The sequence below is a fragment of the Panthera tigris genome, chromosome B3, assembly GCF_018350195.1.
Source record: "Panthera tigris isolate Pti1 chromosome B3, P.tigris_Pti1_mat1.1, whole genome shotgun sequence".
NCBI lineage: Eukaryota > Metazoa > Chordata > Mammalia > Carnivora > Felidae > Panthera > Panthera tigris.
This window is the reverse complement of record NC_056665.1, coordinates 50,548,790-50,563,486: the sequence shown is the minus strand read 5'-3', so window position 1 is coordinate 50,563,486 and position 14,697 is coordinate 50,548,790. Positions and strand designations below refer to the sequence as shown.

The 14,697-nt window shown below is 36.9% G+C and overlaps 1 protein-coding gene across 1 annotated transcript in view; it reads right to left on the bottom strand.

Annotated features, from left to right (window-relative positions):
• Positions 1 to 14,697, bottom strand: part of WDR72 (WD repeat domain 72) — a 202,648-nt gene that overhangs the window by 169,506 nt on the left and 18,445 nt on the right. Inside the window, exons 9-11 of the mRNA XM_007081860.3 lie at positions 12,931 to 13,072; positions 4,223 to 4,450; positions 1,486 to 1,706 (exon numbers count right to left, since the gene is read on the bottom strand). Of these exons, the coding sequence (XP_007081922.1) occupies positions 1,486 to 1,706; positions 4,223 to 4,450; positions 12,931 to 13,072 (591 nt within the window). The remainder of the gene's footprint in view (positions 1 to 1,485; positions 1,707 to 4,222; positions 4,451 to 12,930; positions 13,073 to 14,697) is intronic.

Here is a 14,697-nt window from a genome sequence, read left to right as displayed (position 1 = left end):
TTTGTCTTGTATGTCTAAAATATTGCCTCTTAGGCCCTTTCAATAAACTTCCTTTTTATTTGGCTTGGTTTCAATGGATTATGGTCCTTGGAATTAAGTCATTTATGACTAAGGCAAAAGTAAAAGAGGTCAGGATTTGACTACTGTCCTGGAGCTTTGAGGAAAAAAAAATGGTTAAAGGAGGGAACTTCAGAATAAAAGACATATCAAAGTATCCCAAATCACCATATATAAGTCTTTTTTTTAAGTCCCTTAACTTTGTTTCACTGATTTATTTCTTTCATTATGCCTTACTACAAAATACAGTGTAAGTTTGCTCTGAGTTTACTTTGAAGCTGAGTTTTTAAATATTATTACAGAGAAATAATTTTGGCAAGTCAATTGCCAATTTTGGCAAGTAACTGACAAACTCAGGAAACTCAAAAGTTAATCATTCATATTTTAACAAAGATGTCAGCTTTATGGAAACTGAAGTTAAATTCATATTGCATAAGAAAATATTATCTGTAAATATTTCCTTTTGTCCTGCCCAAGGTAGATGCTCAGAAATTTGTTAAAGCTCTGTATTTGTTAAACAAATGAAAGAGAGCAAACAAAAACCTATTTAAGAAAAGGAAAATAATAACTATAAATATTGTTATAAAAGTAAATTATTGAAGGCAAAAGTTATTTTCTAATGTATAGAATCCTATATATTTTAATTGCTTCCATATTGAGTGTCAATTACTTTTCTTAAAAAAAAATTATATGGGGCGCCCGGGTGGCTCAGTCAGTTAAGCGTGTCACTTTGGCTCAGGTCATGATCTCATGGTTCATGAGTTCCAGCCCTACATTGGGCTCTCTTCTGTCACCCCAGAGCCCTGCTTTGGATCCTTTGTCCCCGTCTCTCTCTGCCCCTTCCCTGCTCACGCACATGCACACTCTGTCTCTCTCTCAAAAATACAATAAACATTAAAAAAATAATAACAAAAATTAAAAAAATAAAACTGTTAAAATGAAGACATAGAATTGGGGGGGAAAAGAAAGTAAATTAACTGACTTTTGTAAAGCCAAGAATTGACAAAATCTTTAGAATCAAATTATTTGCATAAGCTGTAATCATAGTAAAATGCATATAAAAGTTTAGAAAGGAATTCATAAAATTTACACCATTGTATTAAGAATATATAGAACTTTTCTTTTCTGTGGGAACATGGGTTAATTTTCCTTTTTGTTTTTAAACATTCTGCAATGTTATATAACTTTTAAATTAGGGGCACCTGGGTGTCTCAGTTAAGCGTCTGACTTGATTTTGGCTCAGGTCAAGATCTTGTGGTTTGTGAGTTTGAGCCCCACGTCGGACTCCATGCTGACAACATAGAGCCTGCTTGGGATTCTCCTTTTCCCTCTCTCTCTGTCCCTCCCCAGCTCATGTTCTCTCTCTAAGTAAATTTTTAAAAAATTGAAAAAAAATTATGTTACGTTTTACTGTTTGTCTTAACTTACTCTGAAGTTCTCTGGTGACATCAAAAGACTTGTTACTGGACCAGCCTCCAAAAAGAATTTATGCAAAACTTCTTCAGTGAAGATATTCCACAAGATGACACATGAGTCCTGGTCCCCAGATAGAAGCCAACTTTGGTCTAATTTTGAAGAGAGACCATGTGGGTAAAGTAATGACGTAACGCTTTGGTGATGGCCTTTGAGAACTTTATGAGGAAGGGAATCTGGAAAACAACGAAACACCAAATAATGAAAAATTATTTTTGCTCAAGAAATAGTGTTGAAATTTTCTTTTATAAAATTTTAATGTAAAGAAGATACACAAAATTAAAGCGAGGCTGTTGGTTAAAAAAATGAATGACCAATCAGTGGACCATTTCAAAGGCAAGCATCTCCTCATAAGTTATGTCATGCTTTTGATGAAGCATTAAAGCCGGTTGTTCGAAGTCTACCAATTCTTTAAGGATGTTAGCAAGTTACTAATTCCAGTGCCATCAAATAACAAAGGCTGTTCTAAAAGAGTGAACAATTCATCCATTTTGCTTCTACAAAAATTAATCTCAGAACATCACTGCTGCCCTTTCAATAAGCATAACCAAGTCTAGTATAAAAGAAAAGCAAAGTTTCACAGAACATTTTTGCCTCCAAAAATATTAGATTATCTGGTTCTACCTCTTCGTTTTACAGGTAAAGTATCTGAGGCTCAAAGAAGTTATGTGACTTGAATCCAAGTGTGAAAAAGCACAGCATAATGTTTAAGAACATAGCTTTGCTATTACATGAATGCTTTGGTTTTCTAGGTATGTCACTTACTAGATGGGTCACCATGACAAGTTGCTTTTCCCCTCTAAGCCACAGGTACTGCATCTGAAAAACTTGGGACGATAATAGCCTTGTTTCACACAAGACTGTTGTGTAGAATAAATAAGATAATGTCCTTCGTTTCCTAGCACTAGCACTTGGTAGGAATGTGGGTATATCATACCACAGATGTACTAGAACACAGGACTACTGACACTCAGTTTCCATACTGCCTCTTCATCATTAGCTAAAACTAAAAAAAAAAAATTGAAATAAAAAAAAATTATAGAAGACCACAGACTACAAACCCTCTTTACACAAACTAAAAAACAGTCCCAAAGAATCATTATTACTTCAGTTAAAGAATCATTAGTTATTTCACTTACAGGAGGCACATCCTCAGTTTATATCCCCTTAGCAAACCAATTAATGAATATTAATTCAGATATTCAAGTCCAATTTAGCTTTATGCTTGCTTTCTGGATGAGAAAAATCAGCCTACAGAAAAAGTGCTAAGGTCTTAAGCTTTTTCACTAACTTTTAATAGTAGCTGTTGAGCTGTCGAGCAGTACTATACCTCTCCTAGGTTCATTGCTATCCCTCCTCTCTTTTAGGCAATCACTGAATACAAGTTAGTAACATTTAGTAAGTAGTCAAAGTAAGCTGAGAACAAGTGGTAGGCAAGGTAACAAGGTGTGTCTTAAAAATTGAGATTTGGGGGCGCCTGGGTGGCTCAGTTGGTTAAGCCGCCGACTTCGGCTCAGGTCATGATCTCGCGGTCTGTGAGTTCGAGCCCCGTGTCGGGCTCTGTGCTGACAGCTCAGAGCCTGGAGCCTGTTTCAGATTCTGTGTCTCCCTCTCTCTGACCCTCCCCCGTTCATGATCTGTCTCTCTCTGTCTCAAAAATAAATAAACGTTAAAAAAAAAATTGAGATTTGGCCTTAACTCTTAAGGACCTAACAGTCTAATAAGATCCATGCATTAAAAAATATTAGATATTATCTACACATCCCCAAATCTCAATCACTTCCTACATTTTCCTTCCTTTCCTTGTCTTATGTAAATAAGACAACTTCTGCATAACAGTCTTTATTTAATAGGTATTCACTTTTGAAATACACAAAAATGTGTAAGAACATATTTACACTTCATTAACAGAGAAATAAAAATTAAAACAGGAAGATACCATTTTGTTCTGATCAGCAAATACTAAAAAGTTTAATAGCACACAAAGTAGGCTAAGGTATGGGGAAAAAGTCACTTTCATAGGCTGTTAGTGGACACACTTGTACACAGATGTTCTATGGAGAACATTTTTAGATAAATTTTCAAAATTAAAAATATTCCTAAGTGTTGATCCAGTAATTCTACTCCTGCAACTAATACTATAGGTATGACCATATATATGTACAAAGATGGTTAATTCAGCATTTTCTGTTGTAGCCAAAGACTACAAAAACTGAAACACCCATTACTAAGAGATTTTTTAAATGAAAATTTAATTATTAGTCATTTAAAATGAACTCATAAAGAATGTGCTCCAAAATATTTTAAGTTATGTTTCAGCGTATTTCTGTAAAGTGTATAGTTTGTATAATATATAATATATTGTATAATATAATTAAAAGAATGCATATTGCTATGTTGCTATGTACTTGCATATGCAGAGAAAATTTCAAGAAGGGTATAAGGAAACTTAATAGCAGTTGCTTTTGGTGAAGGGAGAAGGAAGATCAAGGGAAAAAAGAAATATATTTCTCATTGTATCAATGACTTTTAAAAAAATACAGATATGTGTTTTACTTTAACATTCAAATATGTACACATTAATTAGCAAATGTCAGCACATTTTTTAAGCTCCGGCAATCTTCTTAGTACAGCTTGTTAAAGTTGAAGCTTAAGTAAATTAAATAAATAAGGTTACATAAAATTCAATGACCTTTTAATAAAGAACCGCCTTCTAGAAGTCCTGCTTTGGCAGCATTCAAAGCCTGTGTAATCAAAATGGTCCCATCTTCACAGCCACATATTAGTTTATCAAGACTTGAAACATACTCTGATGAAGTGACTACCACCGTTCCAGCCCCAGGGACATGGTCGATAATACTCATGGTATGATGCTTATCAAAATTATCTTGAAGGGTCCAGGTGGCAGTTACTGGTATTTCTAAAGGGAAAACACACAAAAAGGGAAAATTTGGCTTTTAAATTCATCATAGACATGGAAACTGTTATCAAGGGACCATCCCTTGGGGTACACAGAGCTCTTTTGCCATCCGAACAGTGGCTATATGCAGAAAAGTTCTCCTGCCATGTATTGTCTTTACTCAAAATGCTATCTCTTTGGTCCTCTGTCCTTCAAGGAGCCTCAGAATAGATGTGTATTAGTGCATTCATTTTAGACCTAGGTCAACTGAAAAGAACAGAGAAATTCTTGCAGTGATGTAAAGTGGTGGTCCAGTCTCATGAGTTCTCTATTTGTCTCAGCAATGTTAAAAAGGAAAACTGAGGGTCTGTTAGTTGTGTGAGGAAAATGGAATAAATGTATTCTTTAAATATTAGGGGTATGGGTATCTCTAAATCATACCAAGCCCCCAATTATCTATGAATTACTAAGAGCACTGGTTATCATTCTATATAGTTCACCACCCAAGCATTTGAACTGGCTGTCAAGTAGGCTCAGGAAGGGAGAGAGGCTTGGATCTAGGAGCAAAGAGGATGAGTTAAAGCCAACCTATTTCTCTATTAAAGGGCACCCCTGATCTTGCAGTACACGTGCCACAGTGACTGTGAAAAACCTAGAGCCCAAACCTTAGATGAGCATTAAGAATTGTCGTAGATATCTATGGTTCTAATTATTGTGGGTTTTTTTTTTACCGTTTATTTATTTATTATTTTTTTTAATTTACATCCAAGTTATTTAGTATATAGTGCAACAGTGACTTCAGGAGTAGATTCTTTAATGCCCCTTACCCATTTAGCCCATCCCCTTCCCACAACCCCTCCAGCAACCCTCTGTTTGTTCTCCATATTTAAGAGTCTCTTATGTTTTGTTCCCCTTCCTGCTTTTATATTATTTTTGCTTCTATTCCCTTGTGTTCATCTGTTCTCTGTCTTAAAGTCCTCATATGAGTGAAGTCATATGATATTTGTCTTTCTCTGACTAATTTCGCTTAGCCTAATACCCTCTAGTTCCATCAATGTAGTTGCAAATGGCAAGATTTCACTCTTTTTGATTGCCAAGTAATAATCCATTGTGTGTGTGTGTGTGTGTGTGTATACCACATCTTCTTTATCCATTCATCCATCAGTGGATATTTGGGCTTTTCCATACTTTGGCTATTGTTGATATTGCTGCTATAAACATTGGGGTGCATATGCCCCTTTGAAACAGCATACCTGTATCCCTTGGATAAATACTAGTAGTGCAATTGCTGGATCATAGGGTAGTTCTATTTTTAATTTTTTGAGGAACCTCCATACTGTTTTCCAGAGTGGCTGCACCAGCTTGCATTCCCACCAACAGTGCAAAAGAGATCCTCTTTCTCCACATCCTTGCCAACATCTGCTCTTGCCTGAGTTGTTAATGTTAGCCATTCTGACCGGTGTGAGGTTGTACCTCATTGTGGTTTTGATTTGTATTTCCCTGATGATGAGTGATGTGGAGCATTTTTCACGTGGCAGATGGCCATCTGAATGTCCAGCTTCTTTGGAGAAGTGTCTATTCATGTCTTTTGCCCATTTCTTCACTGGATTATTTGTTTTTTTTTGGGTGTTGAGTTTGATAAGTTCTTTATAGATTTTGGATACTAGCCCTTTATCTGATAGGTCGTTTGCAAATATCTTCTCCCATTCTGTCAGTTGCCTTTTAGTTTTGCTGATTGTTTCCTTCTCTGTGCAGAAGCTTTTTATTTTGATGAGGTCCCCATAGTTCATTTTTGCTTTTGTTTCCCTTGCCTCCAGAGATGTGTTGAGTACGAAGTTGCTGTGGCCAAGATCAAAGAGGTTTTGCCTGCTTTCTCCTTGAGGATTTTGATGGCTTCCTGTCTTACATTGAGGTCTTTCATCCATTTTGAGTTTCTTTTTTGTGTATGGTGTAAGAAAGGGGTCCAGGTTCATTTTTCTGCATGTCTCTGTCCAGTTTTCCCAGCACCACTTGCTGAAGAAACTGTCTTTATTCCACTGAATATTCTTTCCTGCTTTGTCAAAGATTAGTTGGCCATACGTTTGTGAGAACCCACTTCTGGGTTTTCTGTTCTGTTCCATTGATCTGAGTGTCTGTTCTTGTGCCAGTACCATATTGTCTTGATGATTACAGCTTTGGAATACAGCTTGAAGTCTGGAATTGTGATGCCTCCTGCTTTGGTTTTCCTTTTTGAGATTGCTTTGGCTATTCGGGGTCTTTTCTGGTTCTATACAAATTTTAGGATTGTTTGTTCTAGCTCTGTGAAGAATGCTGGTGTTATTTTGATAGGGATTGCATTGAATATGTAGATTGCTTTGGGTAGTATTGACATTTTAACAACATTTGTTCTTACTATCGAGGAGCATGGAATCTTTTTCCATTTTATTTGTGTCTTCTTCAATTTCTTTCACAAGCTTTCTATAGTTTTCAGTGTATAGATTTTTCACCTCTTTGGTTAGATTTATTCCTAGGTATCTTATGGTTTTTGGTGCAATTGTAAATGGAATCAATTCCTTGATTTCTCTTTCTATTGCTTCATTGTTGGTGAATAGGAATGCAACTGATTTCTGTGCATTGATTTTATATCCTGTCATTTTGCTGAATTCATGGACCAGTTCTAGCAGTTTTTTGCTGAAATCTTTGGGGTTTTCCAAATTAAGTATCACGTCATCTTCAAAGAGTGAAAGTTTGACCTCCTCCTGGCTGATTTGGATGCCTTTTATTTCTTTGTGTTGTCTGACTGCACAGGCTAAGACTTCTAACACTATGTTGAATAACAGTGGTGAGAGTGGTCTTGTTCCTGACCTTAGGGGGAAAGCTCTCAGATATTCCCCACTGAGGATGATATTGGCATTCATATATAGCTTTTATGATCTCAAGGTTTAATACTTTTTTCCTACTTTCTTGAGGGTTTTTGTCTAGAAAGGATGCTGTATTTTGTCAAATGCTTTCCTTGCATCTGTTGAGAGGATCATGTGGTTCTTGTCTTTTTTTTTATTAATGTGATGAATCAGCCCTGCATCCCAGGTAGGGATTTAGGTAGGATTCACCACTTCATTGTGGTGAATAATTTTTTTAATGTATTGTTGGATCTGGTTGGCTAATATCTTGTTGAGGATTTTTGCATCCATGTTTATCAGGGAAATTGGTCTTAGTTCTTCTTTGTAGTGGGGTCTTTGTCTGGTTTTGGAATCAAGGTAATGCTGGCTTCATAGAAAGAATTTGGAAGTTTTCCTCCCGTTTAGATTTTTTAGAACAGCTTCAAGAGGATAGGTTTTAACTCTTCCTTAAATGTTTGGTAGAATTCCCTTAGAAAGCTATCTGGCCCTGGGCTCTTGTTTTTTTGGGAGATTTTTATTACTAATTTGATTTCTTTACTGGTAATGGTCTGTTCCAATTTTGTATTTCATCCTGTTTCAGTTTTGGGAGTCTATATGTTTCTAGGAACTTGTCCATTTCTTCCAGATTCCCCATTTTATTGGTGTATAATTGCTTATAATGTTGTCTTACTGTTTTTATTTCTGCTGTGTTGGTTGTGATCTCTCCTCTTTCTTGATTTTATTTATTTGGCTCCTTTCCTTTTTCTTTTTGATCAAACTGGCTAGTGGTTTATCAATTTTGTTAACTCCTTCAAAGAACCAGCTTCTGGTTTCATTGATCTGTTTTACTGTTTTTGTTTTGTTTTGTTTTGGTTTGGTTTGGTTTGGTTTTGATACCATTGATTTCTGCTCTACTCTTTATTATTCCCTGTCTTCTGCTGGTTTTGGGTTTTGTTTGCTGTTCTTTTCCCAGATCTTTTAGGTGTAAGGTTACGTTGTGGATCTGAGACCTTTCTTCTTCCTGTACGAAGGCCTGGATTGCTATATACTTCCCTCTTAGGACTGCCTTTGCTGCATCCTAGAGGTTTTGGGCTGTGGTGTTATCATTTTCATTGGCTTCCATGTACTTTTTAATTTCCTCTTTAACTTCTTGGTTAGCCCATTCATTCTTTAGCAGGATGTTCTTTAGTCTCCAAGTATTTGTCATCTTTCCAAATTTTTTCTTGTGGTTGATCTCGAGTTTCATATCATTGTGGTCTGAAAACATGCACGCTGTGATCTCGATCTTTTGAACTTGTTGAGGGCTGATTTATGTCCCAGCCGGTGATCTATTCTGGACAACGTTCCATGTGCACTGGAGAAGAATGTATATTCCACTGTTTTAGGATAAAATGTTCTGAATATATATGTTAAGTCCACCTGGTCCAGTGTGTCATTCAAAGCCATTGTTTCCTTGTTGACTGTCTGTTTAGATGATCTCTCCATTGTTGTAGGTGGGGTGTTGAAGTCCCCTACTATGATGGTATTATTATCATTGAGTTTCTTATGTTTGTGATTAACTGATTTATGTATTTGGGTGCTCACACATTTGGAGCTTAAATGTTTACAATTGCTAGGTCTTCTTGGTGGATAGACCCCTTCATTATGATATAACAACCTTCTTCATCTCTTGTTACAGTCCTTATTTTAAAATCTAGATTGTCTGATATAAGTATGGCTACTCTGGCTTTCTTTTGTCAACCATTAGCATGATAGATGTTCTCCATCCCCTTACTTTTCAATTTGAAGGTGTCTTTAGGTCTAAAGTGGGTCTCTTGTAAACAGCATATAGATAGCTCTTATTTTCTTATCCATTCTGTTACCCTATGTCTTTTGATTAGAGCATTTAGTCCATTGATATTTAGAGAGAGTACTGAAACATATGAATTTATTGCCATTATGTTTCTTGTAGAGTTGGGAGTGTCTGATGGTGTTCTCTGGTCCTTTCTAGTCTTTGTTGCTTTTGGTATTTATGTATGTATGTATGTATGTATGTATGTATGTATTTATAATTTGCTCATTCATTCATTCATTTATTGCTTTTCTCCCCTCAGAGAGCCCCCCTTAAAATTTCTTGCAGGGCTGGTTTAGTGGTCATGAACTCCTTTATTTTTTGTCTGGGAAACTTTTAATCTCCCCTTCTATTTTGAATGACAGCCTTGCTGGATAAAGAATTCTTGGCTGCATATTTTTTCCGATTTAGCACATTGAATATATCCTGCCATTCCTTTCTGGCCTGCCAAGTTTCTGTGGATAGGTCTGCTGTAAACCTGATCTGTCTTCCCTCGTAGGTTAAGGACTTTTTTCCCCTTGCTGCTTTCATGATCCTTTCTTTGCTTGAGTATTTTGTGATTTAGACTATGATGTGCTTTGTCGATGGTCGGTTTTTGTTGAATCTAATGGGAGTCCTCTGTGTTTCCTGGATTTTGATGTCTGTGTCATTTCCCAGGTTAGGAAAGTTTTCCACTATGATTTGCTCACATAACCCTTCTACGCCTATTTCTCTCTCTTCATCTTCTGGGACCACTATGATTCTGATGTTGTTCCTTTTTAATGAATCACTGATTTCTCTAATTTTTAAATCATGTTCTTTTGCCTTAGTCTCCCTCTTTTTTTCTGCTTCATTATTCTCCATAAGTTTGTTGTCTATATCGCTGATTTGCTGCTCTTCCTCATCCACTCTTGCCGCCTTGGCAAGCATTTGAGATTGAAGCTCAGTTGTAGCATTTTTTTATTTCATCTTGACTAGCTTTTACTTTGTTTTTATCTCTGAAGAAAGGGATTCTAATATATTTTCAACCCCAGCTAGTATTCTTATTATCATGATTCTAAATTCTGGTTCAGATATCTTGCTTGTATCTCTGTTGATTAAGTCCCTGGCTGTTGTTTCTTTCTGCTCTTTCTTTTGGGTGAATTCCTTTGTTTCAAAATTTTGAAGGAAGAAAAGGAATACGGTAAAAACAAATTAAAATTAAAAAATTAAAAACAACACACACACACACATACACACACACACACACACACACACAGAAATCAAATAAATGATGCTAGATCCTAGGTGTGTTTTGGTCTGGGTGTTGAAAGGAGCTTGATAGATTAGAGAAAAAGTGGGGGAGAAAAAAGAAAAAGAAAAAAAAAGGAAAACGTTTGAAAATTTGAAATAATGAATAGAATGAAATAGAATAAAATGAAACGATGGGAGTAAAATAGGATTTGAAAAATTTACAAAAAAGTAAACAATATAGTAGAAAAAATTAAAGAAAAATATTCTTAATAAAAATTGAAAATAAAAATAATTTTTTCTTTCTGTATTCAAGAAAAAGAAAAGAAATGAAAAAGAAAACAAAAAGATAATTGAATAGATGGACCAGTGAACAGACTGAAATACGATTGAAATTACATCATTTTCCCCTAGAAGTCAAACTATGAAGCAATTTATAGTCCATAAACTAAGCAGGCATGGAGACATGTGGTATTCCTGAAGAGCAAGCTTGGCCGAGTTGGGCGGGGCTTAGTGAAATGGCTCCACTCTCCACTAGATGACACTGCTTAGCTTACTCAGGTGGATTGTTGTGGCCCATGTAGGTCTGTATGCACATGCGTGGGAGGGGTGAAAATGGCATCACCCAGCTACCCAGTCTTTAGTATCAGAACTCTCTTCTCCCCAATTAGCAATGGCACACCCATCCTTTGTCTGTGGCTTCTGTCTACTCCCTGCTTTTACACTGTCCATTACCAAGCCGTCAGGTTGCCAGGTGGCACCTCCCTCCTGAGTTTTATCTCAGATGCGGCTGTGTTTCCTGACCCCCCATTTCTGAGGGACTGAAGCTTTGACCCATTCTACCCCTCTGCAGGAGGGTCTCACCAAGTAAGGGCCAGGTGCTGGCTGTACCCAGGAAAGTTCACGGGACCGTGCTGCTGTTGATGCCCAGAAACTGCCGCTGGGTGACAGCCCAGCCCAGAAAAAGTTCACATGATCATGTAGCAGCAGCGTTTCAGGGATTATGGAAAATCACAACACACATCTGGCTCCAGGCTTCACTCTTCACAACCTTGTTCCAGCACCAGCGAATATGGTTGTTCTCCAGGGTCTGATGGGACCTTTGCCTGTGGGGAGTCCTCCCAGCAGGGGAAGTGCCTCTCCTCATGTGGTCCGAAGACCTCCCAGACTTCACTCTGCTCCTGGGGATTCACCCTTCCCACCAGAGCACCTGCTGTTATCAAACTGTGGAGTTTCAGACTCTGCACTCCCCCTGTTTATACATTCTTAATGGAATTTAAACCCTCTTCTTTCTTTCTCCCTTTTTAGTTCAGTCCCTGCGGCTGTTTCCACTTTTCCACTTCCTCTCCAGCTGCTTTTGGTGGTGGTGGTGGGGTGCTTTTCCCGTATTCTCCCCACCATCTCTGTCCTCCCTCCACAAGCAGAAACCACTCTCTTCCCTCCGCGGCTTCTGTCTCCCCCAGTTCATCTCTCGGCGCCACTGTGTTCTGTGGTTCAGGTTGTGCAGATTGTTGTGTAATCTTCACATCAGTTTTCTAGGTGTGCAGGATAGTTTAGTGTTTATCTGGCTCTATTTCATTCACACGAGACACAAAAAAAACTTCCATGCTGTTCCGCCATCTTGGCTCCTCTTCTCTGTTGTTCTAATTATAAAGAAGCTTACGTAAATGCTTCCTTAATTCCACTGCTGGCGGTGGAACATACATGAGAAATCCTAGGGCAACCATTAGGTGGCCTTAGCAGGGGCATGGTATACATTTTAATTCTTAAAATTGAACTTGTAAGAAACTTTTCCATACACAATACCAGGTTCTAAATCTTTTTTTTTTTTTTTTTTTTTTTTTGCCATTTTCTTATTAACCTAGGACTATTAGGAACCGTTTTGAAAACATTTGGGACAAAGAACCTTAAAATTATGCCAGTAAATTTGTTAAGTAACAGAAACTTGTGCTTTGGAATTCAAATGTGGAGGACTATGTTTCTGCTGTGCCCGAGACAATGATTCACAGATGACTTAATGATTTGGGAGTAAGGGAAAAAGAGTAAGATGGGCTTCCTCATTTTGGAATACCTAAGTCTCAGGAGCTTGAAGGTTCTCCACAATAATGTTTCCTTTAATGACTTCAGTTTTGTATTCTAAGAAAAATGAAAATAAGCAAATGCTAAATCATCTAATCATTCAAAGAGCCAAATGGTTTAGTGGCCAAGTTTATATCTGTCCCTCCTGTTCCAAGCAGCTGTAATAATACCAATAGAGGAACTGGTTGTAAAGGGTACAGGATATGGGCATGACAAATTCAAAAAAATGAGTATGGCATGTCAACCTATCCTACATCCACATATAAGCATCCATTTCATTTGAATAAAACATCATTCCTGTTAAATTGATGTTAATTTGAATTGTATCGGTTGTATTGTTGTATAAGATCTATAAACATCATGTTTATACCTCCTTTTATGTTGGCACCTAATGCATAGTGTGGTACACGAGAAAATTTGTCTTATTTGTAGCCTCATGTTACTCAAATGAGAAAAACACTGAGTTAATTATAAACTAGTTCTCAGAAGACATGTGATTAGAAATAGATTAGAAACTGTCTTACCTCTAGGAGAGCCATCAAACTTGGATACAGGAACATCAGGAATGTGCCACAAAGTAATTCTTCCTGAGACTTCTCCAGAGAATAGTATCTTATAAAAAGGCTCTTTCCTTTCATTCATGTAGCCCATAACAAAGGAAAGGCCCTGGTCCAAAACAAAAAGTTAGCTTTTATGTAGAAAAAAATATCTGAATATAAAATGACAACCACTATTTTCAAATGGAGGAACAAGACTTCATAGATTAACTGAATTGTTTCCATTTGCTTCCTGATCTTTCAAAAATTTCAGGTAACTTAAGTGACATTATCTCTTACTCAAGACAAAAAAAAAATTATAAAATAAGCAAAGTCCACAGCTAGACTTCAGAGAGTTACTAAGACTATTTAACATGTACTTAATGTTCTGTGTCTGTATTACACATAATGTTAGAGGCTTTACATTTATTCCGCTAAATAATCCTCACATTAATTCTCTGAGGTTGGCACTATCATGGTCTCCATTTCCCAAATGAATAAACTGAGAGTGAGAGGTTGATTTACCTAAAGTGTTATAGACAGCAAAGAGTCCATGTCTTCATGACCATACCCTACTGTCCACTAAGGAGGCCTGATTTCTTTATGGTCCCTTAAGTTCCATTGTCAATTACAATAGCAACAAGTAATATATGTGTGGTAATTTTGTGTTATTAACATGCTTTCAACTTTCTGTTAACTACTTTTCATATTTAATATACTTGATTTTAAACATTCTAGGAGATCAGAAATAAAAATGAGTCCATAACATAAACAAGTAAATAAACAAATAAATACTAATATAATTAAGTATATAGTTATAGTTTATATTAATATATTATATATTTATGTACATAATGTTATGTACATAAATATAATTTTGCTGAGGTTATAATTTTGCTGAGGCAGAGTATGAATATTAAGCACCAGAGTTCTGGAAGACATGCTTTTATCAGTGTAATGGGTCTAGAGTCTCTAGTGCCTGAGTGCAGTGCAGATGTTCTTTGGGCAGACTTGCATATAGAGATTATGAACAAGGCATCAAAATGATTAAGTGATTATAAAAACAAAAACTTCCTTTGATGTACAAAGAAAAGTCACCCTGGAAAGAAAGCCAACTGCTGGTGCTAGAAGTAAAGAAGTCTAAGAAAGTGATAGATAGTTCCTCATTAGAAAATATGTTTGAAGGTCAGGACTTTGATGTATTATTGGAAAAATTCTGTAATGTATCTGAGGAGTATTAAAGGCCAAAGCATTGCTATATTTATTCCTCACAACAAAGCTACAGAGTAAGTAAACACTGCCATTATTCCTGTTATGGAGAAAAGAAAACTAAGACAGGAAGAGAGTAAGAAAGGAATCCAAGAGCATACAACCAAGGTAGTCCTCCAACATGAGAGCACTGCAGAGGAGAAAACAGCTCCTAGGAAGTTGCTTCTACAGATTTAGAAGGCACTTTCAAGTCTTATACTTCTCAATCCATCACTTTTGTAGGTGTTAGAAACCGTGTCAGTACAATTTGGGTAAACCAGCAAACTAGCTTCTCAAACTCTCTTGACCGTGAAGAACCTTAGAGCTGACTAGTTCCACTCCCTCATGATTTTGATACAGAGAAGCTGAGCCGTTACTCGGTTCCTGTGGTTGGTGGCAGGCAGCATGCCTCATTTCCCCCAACAGCGTATGCTCCGGTGCTGCTGTTCTCCCTCCGTACCTACTATGCCACTGCCATTCATCACTCGCTCACACCCACGCCTTGTC